This window comes from Rhinopithecus roxellana, chromosome 8, assembly GCF_007565055.1.
Source record: "Rhinopithecus roxellana isolate Shanxi Qingling chromosome 8, ASM756505v1, whole genome shotgun sequence".
Classification (NCBI taxonomy): Eukaryota; Metazoa; Chordata; class Mammalia; order Primates; family Cercopithecidae; genus Rhinopithecus; species Rhinopithecus roxellana.
The window spans coordinates 36,801,050-36,817,646 of record NC_044556.1 but is presented as its reverse complement, the minus strand read 5'-3'; the positions used below and the strand labels follow the sequence as shown (position 1 = coordinate 36,817,646).

At 35.2% G+C, this 16,597-nt stretch overlaps 1 protein-coding gene across 2 annotated transcripts in view; it reads left to right on the top strand.

Annotated features, from left to right (window-relative positions):
* Window positions 1–14,620, top strand: part of TRIM33 (tripartite motif containing 33) — a 119,726-nt gene extending 105,106 nt beyond the window's left edge. Inside the window, exons 14-20 of one of the 2 annotated variants that reach the window (XM_030935866.1) lie at window positions 278–437; window positions 1,625–1,974; window positions 4,572–4,695; window positions 6,028–6,102; window positions 7,867–8,019; window positions 9,448–9,498; window positions 9,578–14,620. In XM_030935866.1, the coding sequence (XP_030791726.1) occupies window positions 278–437; window positions 1,625–1,974; window positions 4,572–4,695; window positions 6,028–6,102; window positions 7,867–8,019; window positions 9,448–9,498; window positions 9,578–9,790 (1,126 nt within the window). In that variant the 3' untranslated portion in view covers window positions 9,791–14,620. The remainder of the gene's footprint in view (window positions 1–277; window positions 438–1,624; window positions 1,975–4,571; window positions 4,696–6,027; window positions 6,103–7,866; window positions 8,020–9,447; window positions 9,499–9,577) is intronic. The other variant, XM_030935867.1, reaches the window with a different exon arrangement.
* Window positions 14,621–16,597: the final 1,977 nt, after the last annotated feature.

Below are 16,597 nucleotides of genomic sequence, written 5' to 3'. Positions count from 1 at the left end.
GTGTGTGTGTGTGTGTGTGTGTGTGTGTGTGAAGATAGAAGTGCTTCAAACCATAAAATGTGTTTTCAGGGTCTTCTGAAAGTTGCTGCATAATTTTAAAGAGTTTGAAGCTAGGCTTTACACCACATTCCCCTTAACCACATTATGAGGTATCCTTATCTTCTACAAAGTTAATTGTCTGTTGTCTTCACTTTAGTAAACATTACTTTTCATACAATTGTTTTTATTTATACCATATGTCAAACATATCTGATCTTTATTTGTTGTTTCTTATTAGCTGTGGCTCATCAGGAAGAACTGCTGAGAAGACAAGTCTTAGTTTCAAATCTGATCAGGTGAAGGTCAAGCAAGAACCTGGGACTGAAGATGAAATATGTAGCTTTTCAGGAGGTGTAAAACAAGAAAAAACAGAGGATGGCAGGAGGAGTGCTTGCATGGTAAGCTCCCACTGGGGTCTGACAGGGACTTAAGGACATCACTTCATTGATTCTTTCAGCTCTGAGTATATTAAGACTAAGTAGTGGTTCTAGGAACATTTATTTATTTTTGAAATTTCATGCCTGGCACAAGCCAGATATATCTTTTTCTAACTCAACTTTTTTGTCTGAGAGTCAGCTGTAATTATCAGAAAAGACAATAATTGTACTAAGTACTCATTTGAAATTATCTTTGAATTTGTATTTAGTCAGTATTCTTGCCATGATGCTAAATCAGATTGTATCTCGTCCTGAAATTGTTATTTCAGTAGTTACGTTGACTCTCAGGCCACAAAAGATCTTTGGCATTCTCCTGGACCTGTGAGCTCAGCATTAAGATTGCTGACACAAAAGAAATTTATTGATCAGAATTTTGTGATAGGAAGATTGTCTTTTGGCTTATGTATTACTAATCATTCTGGAGTTCCTTGAGTGGAACATTTTATATAATTTCTAATATAGAATGAAGGAAGGCTAAGCCCCTCTTGGTTTAAATATTTTGATTTTTGTTTTCTCTTTCTGACCAGGCTTTTTCCTTTTTTATATGGTTGGCACATAGGAATTCATCTCAAGGTATTAGTATATTTAACACAGTATATATAGATTCAGAGAGCAAGAGATTCAGCCTTGGGTTTTTGGAGTACTGTTACCTCTTCATCCAGAACTTGGTTTAGAAAGTACCCCCATTAAAAAAATGGGTGCCAAGGGTGGTGTACGATTTCTTTAAGTTGTTGCAACCTTCCTACAATATAGTGGAATGATAGGTGAGCAGAAGAATATTATAGAATGCTTCTAAAATGCTATGCAAAAGATTCTAGGTATGAAAAGGAGTGTGCCATAATTAGCTCTCTCAAGGAAAAGTATAACCCTATGCTGACTTCCCAATCAGTAGCTTAACAGTTTAATTAATTTACTTATTATCTGAGTGAGACATTATTAGAGGGGCAGACCCCTTAAAATCGTATATGTTAGTGTGCCTGAATAATTTTGGGATTATTGTCATTTCTTATGGCACTATTGTGATTTATAAAATAAATTTAAGTTATGTCAGTATATCTATATGCATATTCACATAGCTTTTAAATGCACATACTGCATACAATAAAGATTAAATGATTCTTCAAGAATTTGTCATCGTTTTGTTTTAGTTGAGCAGTCCCGAGAGTAGCTTGACACCACCTCTCTCAACCAGCCTGCATCTAGAAAGTGAGTTGGATGCATTGGCAAGCCTGGAAAACCATGTGAAAACTGAACCTGCAGATATGAATGAAAGCTGCAAACAGTCAGGGCTCAGCAGCCTTGTTAATGGAAAGTCCCCAATTCGAAGCCTCATGCACAGGTCGGCAAGGATTGGAGGAGATGGCAACAATAAAGATGATGACCCAAATGAAGACTGGTGTGCTGTCTGCCAAAATGGAGGAGATCTCTTGTGCTGCGAAAAATGTCCAAAGGTCTTTCATCTAACTTGTCATGTTCCAACACTACTTAGCTTTCCAAGGTACCAGTGAAATAATTGATTTTTGGTGTTTATTTTCCTAAGCTAAAAATAAATAACAGAAGATTGTTCAGGGCAGATGGCCTTCTAACCAGTGCGTAGTATTTCTATAAAACAGGAAGCCTGTTATTCTTTTGGTATTAGCTTCCAGAGAAACTAACAATAAACTATCTAAGATCTAAGTGGTACATTAATGTTAAAGAGTAGATTTCATCTCCTGGCCTTTAGTTTATATTCAGTATAAGGAAAATAGATAAAATTCTAAATTAGGGGGCTAAGGTTACAAAGCCTGTAGTCTGGTTATAATTCTGTAGTAAACTTGGGCAATTCACTGATTATCAGGGATCAGTTTTTGCATCTACAAGTGGTAGGTTTTGGTTTAGAAGAGCTGTAGTTCTTCCCTTCCATTTAATACTTTATGTTCATGCAATCTCGCATCTCTGATTTCAGAGACCATAAAATAGTAGAGTCATACTTGTTTTTTTCAATCTTCTCCTTTCTCTCTTGTCCCCCAATTTCTTTTTAGTGGAAGTAAATCAGTATTCTTGGTAAACCCAGCTTTTTTCTTGTTATAAATTAAAAAAAAAAAAGATATATCTTCTCAAATTCCCGAGAAGCAGTAATTTTAATTGAATAATAGTACCCTGTTTGAAAGAGTCAGCCTTTTGGATTAGAAAACTAGTAGATATTTAAACAGTGCCAGAATATTTTTCTGAAGAATTGTAATTTCTTACCTAAGTCTTTGGAGATACAGTTATTTGCTAGAGATGGTCTTAGAGATAAGGGCCTTCTTTTTCTTTACTCTTGTTTAGAAAAGAAAAGCACTGGCACTTTTCTTATTTAGAAAAGAAAAAGCATTGGCACTTTTCTTATTTAGAAAAGAAAAGCATTGGCACTCTGATCTTGAAATTAAGAGTTTTCTTTGGCTAGTAATATTTACTGGAATGTCAGAATTTTGCAACTGAATGCTTTCTTTCAATGGCAAATACTTTGAAATGATTGTAAAATGTTGGCGCAAATTAGCCAGGCGTGGTAGCTCACACCTGTAATCCCAGCACTTTGTGAGGCTGAGGCAGGCGGAGCACTTGAGGTCAGGAGTTTGAGACCAGCCTGGCCAACATGGCAAAACCCCATCTCTGCTAAAAATACAAAAAAGAAAAAACTTAACCAGGCATGGTGGCACACGCCTTGTAGTCCCAGTTACTCGGAGGGCTGAGCCAGGAGGATTGCTTGAACCTGGGAAGCAGATGTTGCCGTGATCGAGATTGCACCACTGCACTCTAGCCTTGGTGACAGAGCAAGACTCCGTCTCTGAAAAAGAAAAACAAACAAATAGATTGATTAGTACATATCCCTAGATTTAGGATCTATGTATATACCTCTTTATATATCTCCATATATCTATTTATATAGAGAGAGGGAGTGAATATAAATAAATCATTTTAGAAGTCATAGTTTGATAAGAAATCCTGATAAAAACAAAGTATATACTTGGTAGGGTTAAAATATAGGAGGTGGCCAGGCATAGTGGCTCATGCCTGTAATCCCAGCACTTTGGGAGGCCAGGGCAGGTGAATCACTTGAGGCCAGGAGTTTGAGACCATCCTGCCCACCATGGTGAAACCCCATCTCTACTAAAAATACAAAAATTGGCCAGGCATGGTGGCGGGTGCCTGTAATCTCAGCCCTTTGGGAGGCCGAGGTAGGCAGATCACCTGAGGTCAGGAGTTGCCTGGTCAACATGGTGAAACCCCATCTCTACTAATAACACAAAAATTAGCTGGGCATGGTGGCAGGCATCTATAATCCCAGCTACTCAGGAGGCTGAGTCATGAAAATCGCTTGAACCCGGGAGGCAGAGGTTGGAGTGAGCCAGGATCATGCCACTGTACTCCAGCTTGGAGGACAGAGTGAAACTGTGTCTCAAAAAAAAAATACAAAAATTAGTCGGTCATGATGGTGCATGCCTGTAATCCCAGCTACTAGGGAGGCTGAGGTACAAGAATCGCTTTAACCCGAGAGGCAGAGGTTGCAGTGAACCAAGATTGTGCCACTGCACTCCAGCCTGGATGAGGGGGAGATTCTGTCTCCGAAAAAAAAGGAGGTATATATACATGTGCTTGTGCCTGTAGGTATGTGTGTGTGTGTTCTAGGTTTTGACCATGAAAAAACAACTGATTTACTTTTGGCATTTTAATACATGCCAAAACAGCACAAGATACCTGAGAAACTCTGTAACCTATGCTCTTCTTATTCATAAATACTGAATCTACATAATGGTGATACTGGGACCTGGGAGAGTTGGTCTTAGACCTTATGCTGCAAGTACTGCTCATCACTACTTAGAGACCCCCTTTTAATGCAGAGATGCCATTTTTATAATGCATTCCAGAAATAATCAATTGAAGTGTGACTAGGAAAGTTTAGAGGAGTTTTTAATCACATGACTTCACCTGATGAGATTTCACAACTATAAAACTTTCCTTTTTCCAAAAAATTATTAAGAAAATAAACCAGGCCCCTGTCTAGGGAAGTAGCTTCTCTAGAGCAGGCTTTTTTTTTTATAATTACGTGGATTAATTACCTATTTCCCTGTCTAGTGGGGACTGGATATGCACATTTTGTAGAGATATTGGAAAGCCAGAAGTTGAATACGATTGTGATAATTTGCAACATAGTAAGAAGGGGAAAACTGCGCAGGGGTTAAGCCCCGTGGACCAAAGGGTAAGTGTCAAATAAGTTGGTTTGTCACTGGGATTCAGTAGTGGTCTGCCTATATATACATCTTTTTTAAATTTTTCCTGTGTAGCATACACAAAACCTGGTAACACTTAATTTTTAATCCTGTCATCTGATGGTATATTGATGATCTCTGAAGTCTTTTTTTCTCTAACTCTGAACTACAGACCGTTCTATCCAGATTCCTCAAACTTAAGATGTCCCAACTAAAATCTTAATTTCTAATCCTCTCCTTCCAAACACAAAACCAAGCAAATAACAATATAAAAAAAGTGTATTCCTCCCCCAGTATTCCCCTTAATTGAATGATACCACTATTCATTTCTGTTGCTCAGGTTAGAAACCTATTAAAAATGAAATAATAATAACTATAATACCATTTTCTTACCTTTTCCCACCATTACCACTCTAGACAGACATCCTAATTTCTCATCTGGACTATTGTAATTATCTCTTAACTGCTCTCCTCGCTTCTGCTCTTGACCTTTATAGTCTGTTTTCTGTATTAAACAGTGTTCTTTTTTAAAAAGTAAACAAGTCTATCATTTCCTTGCTTGAAATTCTCTAATAGCTTCTTATCATATTAAAAATGGAAACTCTCTCCTTACTTTACTCAGAATTTTACCAATCTGGCCTGTAGTCTGATTTCCAAAGACAGAATCTTTTGCATTGTCGTGTGGTCATTAGAGTTAAGTTTGGCTCTACTCTGGTGTATATACTTGCAAAAACCCTCATCCACTATCTGTGAAGACAAGATATGTGTTTAGTGTATACAAACTTGTATGACTTGTATTAAAAGAAGTTTAGATAAATAGAAGACTGTGAATGTAAAATGCATCTCAGTTTACTCATGATTGGGTAAAAACACATTTTTGGAGTTAGATTGAGAAGGCCATTTTTATTTTGAACCTGACTGGAGTCATTTGAAGAAAGGGGATAATAACTTTTAACATTTATCTTGCCTGTCTAAGGAATTACCATGAGGAGCAACAGTGATGATTTATTTACTTATTTATTACCAAGTAATTTATAAATTTTTGCACAAAGTGTTAGATGTTGCTTTTGTGACTTCCCTTCCATAAATTACCTTAGTTATCTTCCATTCTTATTTAAAGTAGAACAAAAGATAGTCTGAAAACAAAATGAGAAGCACAGGAGTTTTCTTTGGGTGTTTATGTTTACTTGAGTATCTAATAAACAGGGGGCTTGTGTTCAGTTTGTTGTAATCAAACTTTGTTGTGATATAGTTCTCATTCTCGAGAATGTTTTATTAGGAGAAGAATGTTTCATGTGCTTTCCTTTCCTTGTTTGGGCCAGAAATGTGAACGTCTTCTGCTTTACCTCTATTGCCATGAATTAAGTATTGAATTCCAGGAGCCTGTTCCTGCTTCGGTGAGTTGCCTACCTTAGTAGCTCAGTGGGGGAAGTCTCATAATACTTAAGGGTATGGGCTCTGGCGGTTGGGCGCGGTGGCTTACGCCTGTAATCCCAGCACTTTGGGAGGCTGAGGCGGGTGGATCACGAGGTCAGGAAATTGAGACCACGGTGAAACCCCCGTCTCTACTAAAAATACAAAAAAATTAGCCGGGCTTGGTGGCAGGCGCCTGTAGTCCCAGCTGCTTGGGAGGCTGAGGCAGGAAAATGGCGTGAACCCCGGAGGCGGAGCTTGCAGTGAGTCAGATCACACCACTGCACTCCAGCCTGGGCGACAGAGGGAGACTGTCTCAAAAAAAAAAATGAGTATGGGCTCTGGCCTTAGACTAAGCTTGTATTACACCTCAGCTTTCTGGAATAAGCTCCTCAACCTCTCTAAGACTCAAGTTTTCTTTTCTGACACAATTTCTTACCTCATTGGGTTGTTCTGAGGATTATATAAGATAACCTATGTAAAGTGTTTAGCATAGTCTATAGTCATTGACTTTTGTAAGGGATAAAGGCTCTAAAATGCTACAATAAATGGAAGATTAGAGGTGTTTGGTGCCTAATAAGTGGGATAAGAATATTCTACACACATTTTATTACTAGCCATCAGTTGTTGAATAGTACATTATTACATACCAGGCCTGTTAGAGAGTATTAAATGGTAGTTGACTTGTTTACTGAGTAGCCTGAGAAATGAATTTTAAATCACAAAAGGCATAGACGGAAGATGTTTTGTACAAGCAGTAATCATCTGTTTCTGGAAAGTTTGTCTCATCTTCAAGTGCAGGGATTTTAAAGTAGAAAATAACTTTCAAACATTTTCTTTTTATGGGCCATTAAAATAGCTTCTCGGCCAGGCATGGTGGCTCATGCCTGTAATCCCATCATTTTGGGAGGCCTGGCAGGTGGATCACTTGAGGTCAGGAGTTCAAGACCAGCCTGGCCAACACGGTGAAACCCCCTCTCTACTAAAACTACAAAAATTAGCCGGGTGTGGTAGCGCACGCCTGTAATCCCAACTGCTAGGGAGGCTGAGGCAGGATAATTGCCTGAACCTAGGGGATGGAGGTTGCAATGAGCCAGCATGGTGCCACTGCACTCCAGCCTGGGCAACAGAGCAAGACTCCATCTCAGAAATCAATCAATCAATCAATAAAATAACTTCTCTAACTTTACTTTTATCCCAAGGGCGGAAATTTTTGGCCAGGGTTGGGGCCAGAATTCCCTAGCATGAACACTAAATGGTTAATAAAGTTAGTAAATTTTTCTTACGTGCTAATAGTCTTGCTTCCTCTGTTACTAAGTCAAGATTTCGTGATGTAAATGATATTCTCTGTGATGTCTTCCAGAAGACATCATATTCTAATTGTAACATTAATATATTTTATAAATTTTTTTTTCTTTAAAAAAAAAAAGAAAAACTCTTGGAGTCATAAAATTCTGATAAGTCAAATGTTGCCTCAAGGCTACTGGTTGGTTACCCTTGCTAATTGCTTTCTTTCCAAATCTTAAAAGTAGGATTTTGGGGGCTTGGACTAGCCATGAAGATTGGTACATATTCTGCATAAGATTTGGTTTTCATGAAGATGTAAAGTATATACGTCCATATCAAAATTTGCAAGCAGCTGGCTCTATAATAATTTTTTTCCCTAAAATTAATATGCTATGCATTTGCAAATTCAACAGTTTGGCATTTTTGGAGAATTCTTATTTGCCATTATTTGCTTATTTTAGATACCAAACTACTATAAAATTATAAAGAAACCAATGGATTTATCCACCGTGAAAAAGAAGCTTCAGAAAAAACATTCCCAACACTACCAAATCCCAGATGACTTTGTGGCTGATGTCCGTTTGATCTTCAAGAACTGTGAAAGGTTTAATGAAGTATGTTAACTTCCAACCTATAGAGTCTTGATTTGTTAGTTTTTGTTTGTTTCCTTGTTTTATTTTTTCTGCTGAAAGACTTTAATTTTATTAAAATTGTTTTTTCTGCTACAGTCCTGCTAAACATCTGATTGTATTAACAGCTCCTGTGAAGAAAATTTATTGTGTATAATTTGTAGTATATACTTAAATATAGTACATTAAGAATATTACCTTTTCTAAATGAGTTGAGGATTGGCATAAGTATGGAAAGTACTGTCCGTAGTTAAGTATGTTTTGTGGGATATGATTATAAACAGCTTACATTTTGGGTACTGTTAGGAAAGTATCTGTACCCTTGTCCTTGCATTTTATTATTGACAACATAAATGTAGAACCTTAAACTAATCTCTGGTGACCTATCTTGAATAGTGGCCCAGAGTATATGATACTGAGTTTTCTTATTTCAACAGTGTGACTTTCATTAATTGTGGTTATGTTTTTTGGTTTTTGGAGGTTTTTTTTTGAGGGTAAGGTTGAATTAGCCATGCCTTGAGAAGAAATGTGATATATACCTGTTTCAGGAAAATTGTTTTTATTATCTTAGGGATAAAATCAATTCTGTTATTATTATGGAAGATTTTCATGATAGGAGAAGAAAGTGGAATTTAATGAGAATCCCCAAAATCTTTTAAGAGATTAATACTAAAGTATTTTTATTGCTGATGTAATTTGGGTGCCATATGATTATTACTAAAATAAATCACATTGAATCCTGTAATGTATTCCCATAACTGCCTCTGGAAGCATCCAGATGGCATTTTAAAATTAAAAACAAAACAAAATCCTCATAAGGTGAAAATCTAAGTCACCTTTATAGCAGTATGGCACAGAGTATATTAGTAAAATCTCATTAATTTGAAGTTAAATTTAGAAACTAGTCCCAAATTTTGTCTTATTTTTCAGTGTAGTTAAATTATTTTCAAATAGATATGCTTTCATGAACTATAGTTGATAAGAAGACCCATGTTACCTGCCTCAGTAATAGTTAAATAGTTTATGATTAAAATATTGCTATACAGATATAATTTTTATTAAGTGGTTTGTTGAAAGTGTGTCAGTTTTTAAAAGCAACGTTTCTTATATAATTTGCTTCACAAATATTTTTCTCTTGAATAGATTGATGTGTTCAGACCAATTCCTATTCAGATTGACCTTGATAATTCAAAATAAGACAATTACTGAGGTTTCACAGTAGCTTTAGTAACAGGGCTTTGTAAAGAAAATGGTTCCATATTCTGTAGAATTTTAGAAAAGCACTTTATCTGGTTATAGCAATTTGTTCTCCCTAGTATGGCTGACTTTTCGTCGCCAATCCTATGCAGTCTCATAACTTTAGAAAGGATTATAATTTCCCTTTTTTTTTTTTGACTCTGGTATCCTTTTTAGATGATGAAAGTTGTTCAAGTTTATGCAGACACACAAGAGATTAATTTGAAGGTAAGCTTTTCAGACCATGCAAACTTGGTGAAGGAATATGCATTACCAATAGGTGAATATTCCTATCTTTTGCTTGCAGGCTGATTCAGAAGTAGCTCAGGCAGGGAAAGCAGTTGCATTGTACTTTGAAGATAAACTCACAGAGATCTACTCAGACAGGACCTTCGCACCTTTGCCAGAGTTTGAGCAGGAAGAGGATGATGGTGAGGTAACTGAGGACTCTGATGAAGACTTTATACAGCCCCGCAGAAAACGCCTAAAGTCAGATGAGAGACCAGTACATATAAAGTAAAATGACATAGATTTGAATCAATTGTTAAAAAACAAAAAAAAACAAAAAACCCACAAAACTTTTTAAGTGTTGCTGGAATATCCTGCCTACAGTGGGCACCTCCTTGAAGAAGCTGATAGCTTTTACACAGTATTAGATTGAAATAATGGACAGAAACACATTCTTGTCAAGAAAGGGGGAGAGAACTCTTTGCAACTTTAAAAGCAAAAAGCAAAAGTGAAATGATATGAGGATTTCTGTTCTAGTGAGGATGATTCTCTGATTGTTAGAAATGGCAAATGTTGATGATTGTGTGCTATTGATTGGTGCAGGATACTTGGTGTACGAGTAAATACTTGAGGCTCGTGTCACTTGATAAATTTTCTTTTTGGACTAGGTCACACAGTTATTAAAATAACTTTTAACCCTCCCCCTTCACACACATACATATCAGGTTGTTTTCTAGTTGAAAACCCAAGTAGCTCAGATTCTACTTTAATGTCAGTGCAGATTTGCATTGAATCATGCCATTATATTTTTTCTCATTTTTATGCTGTTGGGTCTTAGTTTTAAAATTGATATAAAGAACTCAGCAGTGGTTTTATTTTCTGCTCATACTTAGGGTTTAGGAAACACGACCACTAGTTATCATTTAATCAACTTCAATGGTCTACTGAAATAAAAACAGTAACTTTTCATTAGTGGATTATTTAGAGTTATAGTAGTCATTTCCAGAAAACACTTAGAATTGTACTTCCCAATCAAATCATGTGATCATACAGTTATTCCCATGAAAGGCAGAATGTTTGTTTCAAAATTAATCTAGTTTTCTGTACATTTAAATTTGATTGAGAAGGTGACAACTGGCTCTTTTCCAGTCTTCCTTCATGTCAGTTTTCTGATAGACCACTATTGGCAAACAGTATCTGTCAACTACCAAATGTGTAAAATTTTCTGTATTTCACTTTGTCTTATTTGTAAATAGTGAACTAAAACTTTTGGCAGATCAGCAACATTTGCTGAGCCTGTTTTTTAAGCTAATGTGTATTCTTACTAATGTTCCTATCAAGAATGGATTTGTAATATATTCTGTCTATTTCTAATGTTCACATTCATATTTTGAGGTTCTATCTTATTTTAATAGAGAACAGACTTCTCAAAAAAATCTTCAGAAGCAGCTTATTATTGAGATATCAAAATATTGAAATAAACCCGGTGGGGTTAGATTACTCATCTGTCCACCAAGTGGGACATTTGCATGGACTGGGGGCTTAAAGGACTTAGAAGAGACCTGTAAGTAAATCCTGAAAATGAGCCAATCCCCACTTGAATGGTTACTGGAGTAAACCCACCTTTACCACCCCAACTACAGCACCCGAGGCAGATAAATCAACTTGGCTCTGGTTCATTTTTCTTTTCTTCATTTGTGATGCTCACATTCAAAATGTGTGTTCTACAGTGTTACAGGCTTCTCTTTTGTTTGATTAAAGATTTTAATCCTACTTTTGTATGGACACATTAGAATATACAGAGACCAAAATAGAAGAAGTTGCCATTAGATATTTTTCAGAAATTAGCATTTGTGGCAAATCATTTATTTGCCTTTTTAAAAATTTAGTTTAAGCAGTTCAGAGAGTAGACTACTCAGAAAATTATTTCACATAATTGTCTAAGAGGTCAATATTTTTTAGTGCATATTGAATCAAATAAAGTGCTCTAAAGAAATTATTATACAAATTCCTTTGGGTTGTTTTTCTTTTCTTAACAAGGGGTGGGGGTAAATAGGAATACGATTGAGGCTTCCTGGTTGTGTATTTAAAGAGTATTGATTTTATTATTGCTATTGATTTACTTTATTCCTGGCTTCCTCTTCACTTTCACTTTTTTAAAAATAATTTAAGCCTTTGAAAATACACCAAACTGTTGAAACATTTTACTCAAATTTTAAATTCCTAAGAAAAGTTTTTTAATAAGAGGGAGAAAATTATTTAAAAATACTTATGCCTATGCCTGTTTCCCTCTTTTTTCACAACATCCATGATTTCAGTTTATAAGTAGACATATATCTAAGGGCACATTTTTGGAAAGTGAGGAATAGCAGCAGTATAACTTCATTCTGTCAGGCCTTTTAGTTTTAATATTTTGTATTGCTCTTCAAATGGATCCTTTTAAAAAATTGTAGATAATGAGTCATAAATAGATTCTGCTAACTGAGGGGAGAAACACATTTTAAGTAAATATTTTTCAGTATTTGGGGCCTTAAAAAATAACTGTTCCCTTAAAATTACATGTTAGAGTTTTTAGGTTTTTTTGGTTTAAGATTGGTTAAATCAGTTTAAAAGCCACTTTTTTGTCAACATTTAATAGCCTTCATTTCTGTTAAGATAATTTATACTGCTGAGGAATTACTATTAATAGTTATCAACATGCCACCATTAAGGTACTCACTTTAGATTTTTTATTAAAGCTTTTTTCTTGCACACTGATCGTTGTGTCTCTAAGCTGATTTTTTCAGCTCATTTATACCTATGGTTAAAAAGTATAAAAACTTAAACTGATATTTAGATATATGTTTTCCTATTAATTTATGTTTTAAAAAGACAAAATTGAATATCTGTCAGTCCCTGAAGGCAGTTTGTTTTTATACTCTCACATTTTTATTTGTTGTTTAAATGGAAGTATTTTAGAAGATTTGGAGAAAAGTCCACATAATGTTTTTCTTAAAAGCTTTTAAAGTTTTTGCTGTACTTCAATTTACTTCTCCCATCAGAAAACTAAGAACAAAGTGTTGCACGGTCTGTTCTGCTGACCTAAATTTGTGTTTTCAGCACTTGGCTCAGCCGATTCACTTGAGTGAAGGAATTGCTTTATAAGACAAAGCATGTGAAAGTTCTAAAGTATGGTTAGATTGCAGGTTATGCTCTATATGGAAACATCAAACCATTACTACAGAGAAATGATAAGGCATGGGATCCACTATTGAAATTATTATTTTTGGATCAACAAGTTGGTACTTTCTGACTTGTGTATCTTAACATAAGGGAATTTTAGGTAATGCTAAGTCAGTTGTCTCATTTTTTGTGATAACAAGTTTTGGAATTTTTAGTTAATTGAAAGAAATAATGCTTTTAAGTAGAAGTAAAAGGTTTATAAGTGTGCAAATTGTAGATTTATCAATTACCTCAGCAGGTATCCTGCCATGTAATTATTAGTGATTAGTGTTAATAAGCTAATAGATTCAGGTCTTCCAACTATGCCCTTGGATTGTGGCCTACCGTATGTTATTAAATGGTCTCTTACTATCCAAAATGGGAGTAGATGCTGTGGCCCCCTCTCCCTTGGCTTTTACGTCCCACACCCACCCCCATTCGTGTACAACATGTGAAATACAAAAATCTCATTTCTTGTCAAAGCACTGCTCATTTGCATACTCAGCATCGGATCAGTGAGTAGTTTTATAAAAAATCCACGTACCCAACTCCATTAGTTAAAACAGATTCAATTCATACCATGAATTCTTAATTTCTGTACCATCTATGCTAATGATCTGCTGAAGGTGATTCAAGATTTTCAAGGTGTAATACAGTTTGATCATGTACCAGACCTGGATATTTAATTTTTTTTTCTCACAGTTTATCTCCTCCTTGATAAAGCAATAACACTGCTTTAAGTCTGTTGCCTAATAGCATGTCAGAATCCTCTCCTGGATGGTGATTTTATAGGAAAGTTTGTATGCATATCACCCAGTCTATCTTTTAAAAATTAAGAAATTTAAATGTATGCTGGAAGTAATGACAATATATTGTGGCATTTTATTTTAAAAATTGGGGAAAGTTGCATATTTTTTTAAAAGTAAGTGTTTGAGTAAAAAAATTGAAGGTACTTTTTTAAGGAAAAAAATTTATATGCCACAGTTTACATAGACATTTCAGATTCAACACGTACTCTTGAATATAATGGTTTCTTTTACTTGGTCAAAATGCATGTATAGCATTTCTTTCATCTTAGTTCCTTGTGTTTGCCTATGTGGTCGTTTATATATTTTTTATTGTATCGGAGAAACAAAACTATCTTCAAAAATAAGTTAATTTGGATATATTTGTCATATCAAACTACAAAATGTACAAAGTTAAGTTTAGCCCTTTTCTAGAAAGTGATCTTTAAAATTGAAAATGCTCTTCTTTTAAATTAACCAAATTTACATGTGTGGGAAGGCACCAAAATGATTTTGTAAGTGCCACTGCAATATTCCCTTTCAAGTGTGGCCTAAATTTCAATCTTAAGGATGGAATGCATGTTCTGCTCCTGGTTCTGAAAAATGTAGGCATCTACTACGTTTTAAAACACAGTGAAACATATACATAAGCCTATAAAAAAGATTTGTGCAATTTGAAAGCCTGTTAATTTTTTATGTAAACATACCTACACACGAAAGGGTTAAATTCACAGCCTTACTAGTTCCTTGCTTCCAGTATTTAAATTGGTCTCCTCCCCTCATTATTATTACTACTACTACTACTACTATTTTTGCACATAGTTAACTGCCCTTCAATATGATTCTTAAAAAGTGCTGTTTCTGTGGTATTGTATTCTCTAAATAATCATATTTAATTTTTTAAAACAAGGTTGCAGTTTCTAATTGTTTCGTTCCTGTATTTTTGCTGGTGTGTAATAAAAGCAAGTTTTTTCTTTTCATGGTTATTTAATACATTAGCTGCCTGTAAATAATTCTTGTTATAATGCTCTGGAATGTGTTGTAGAAGTTGTATTAGATTAGTTTTAAACCCTTGTTTGAAAGCCACATTGTTTCGGTTATTTCTATTAAATTAGAAAATTGAAAAAGTTTTCAAATGAATTTCTTCTTTTTTCTTCTGTAAGTTGAAACTTAATCATAATTTAAAATCATTTTAAAAATTTACACTGTGTGCCAGGCACCAAAATACAGTAGTGAACAAGATATAGTCATTGCCTTCACAGACTTTAGACTCTATGTTAGAGTAACCGATGTTATGATAGGGATTAACAATATAATTGTAATGCATAGGAAAGGATCTAACCCAAACTTTGTTGCCAGGAAAGCAATTTCTTTCACTCATAAAAGGACAGTGGACAAGTCTAAGAGAGTGAAAAGAGAATACATTATGTAGAAGACTGAGTAAGAGAGAACATGTATGTATTCCAGGAACTGAAAAGTTAATTAACTTAAAGTTAATCTGAAACAGTGTAAGATGGAGTGGTAAAAACTAAACTCAAGAATTGAGCAGAGCCCTCTTCGAGCAGAGAGTCTTGTAAGTTATATTAAAGGGTTTGGGAATTATGCTGAGGCCAACAAGGAGTTCTTGAATTTTAAGCAAGGTGGGGACTGGAGTGTTGAAATAATCAAATTTGCCTTTTTGAAAGATCATTGTAGCAGTGAAGAATGTTCTGCAGAATATTAGAGGTAGAGACCCAATTGTATGCTCTAAGTAATCCAGGTGAGCCCTAAATTAGCTATCTGGCAGTAGAATGGGAGAATAGCAGTCAAACTTGAGAGACTTAGTAAAATGGACCAGTAATTGAAGCCATGGAGTTGCTAGCACCTATTAAAATTGGGAAGAGGAGGAGAAGGGAATAGGTTATGAGTGAACCAGGGGAGTGAGTTCAGTTTGGGATATATTGAGTGTGAGGTACTAATGGAAAATTAAGGTGCGGGTCTCTGTGGTTCTGGTGCTTGTGAGAGACCCTGGCTAGAGATAGAGCCTGTGAGATCCATCAGTTAGGTATTGTAATTGTTTTTGTTCATCACTGAATATGTCTAGTGCATGGTGGCCATTTATAAACATCTAAGTTTAGTTACTAGTGTAAGTGGTAACTAAAGCAGTATAAGAATATGATATTGCCTAGGAACTTTATAGAATGGGAAGAGCAGGATAGTTACAACAGCAGAGGAAACTATTTAAGAACTAGGAAAACAAAACACAAAGGATTCCTATGGATTAGTCATATAGGTAGGAGGAAAGCCAGGAGAGTGATAATAGAAGATGAGAAAGAGGTTTCAAGATGGGGTGTGGGGGTGTTGCTGATGTCAAGTGTTGAAGTAAACATAAAGTGGCCATTGAATTTTGCAATATAGAAGTTATAGATGACCTTGATAAAAGCTGTTCCAGTTTGAGCAGCAACAAGTGTACAGTGGGTTAGGTGAATGAGACATGGAATGAGTATAGACTATTTTTTCAAGAAATGGTTTTTTAAAAGATTATACAGAGTTTAAGACCTTGAATAACCAAGTAAAACATCAGAATGGAAGTTCATAATTGTTACCCTTCTAGATGCATTTTATATAGTGGGAAAAATATAAGTTCTGCCATTGTCCAGATTTGGGGTTGAACCCTTGTGTTACCAATATGACTTCTCTGAGTTTTGCTTTGGCTTATTTGTGAAATGAGGATAGTCATATCCAGCTCATGAAATTAATATGGAGATGAATTGAGATCATTTATAGCACAAGGTTGACATACAAGTTCTCAACAGATATTGTTTCTTTTTTCATATCTTCTGTTGCCATGAAAGGATAGGTTCAGAATGTAATTTCTACCTTTTTACTGACATAAGAAAAGGCTTTCATACTGGAACTCAAGTCTTTCAAGTCTATCCTCAGCCCTTAAGTATTAATGTAATCCTATATTAATTGATTCTTAGACTGCAAAACTCAACAACCACCCATATTAGGCTCTGAACTTTTAGGGAACAATAAATGTAAACATGAATTAGTAGGATAGAACATCTTATGGAAGATTTCGTCTAAGCATCCCCTTTTCTTGTTACCTTACCTCAGTTGGTGGTAAATGT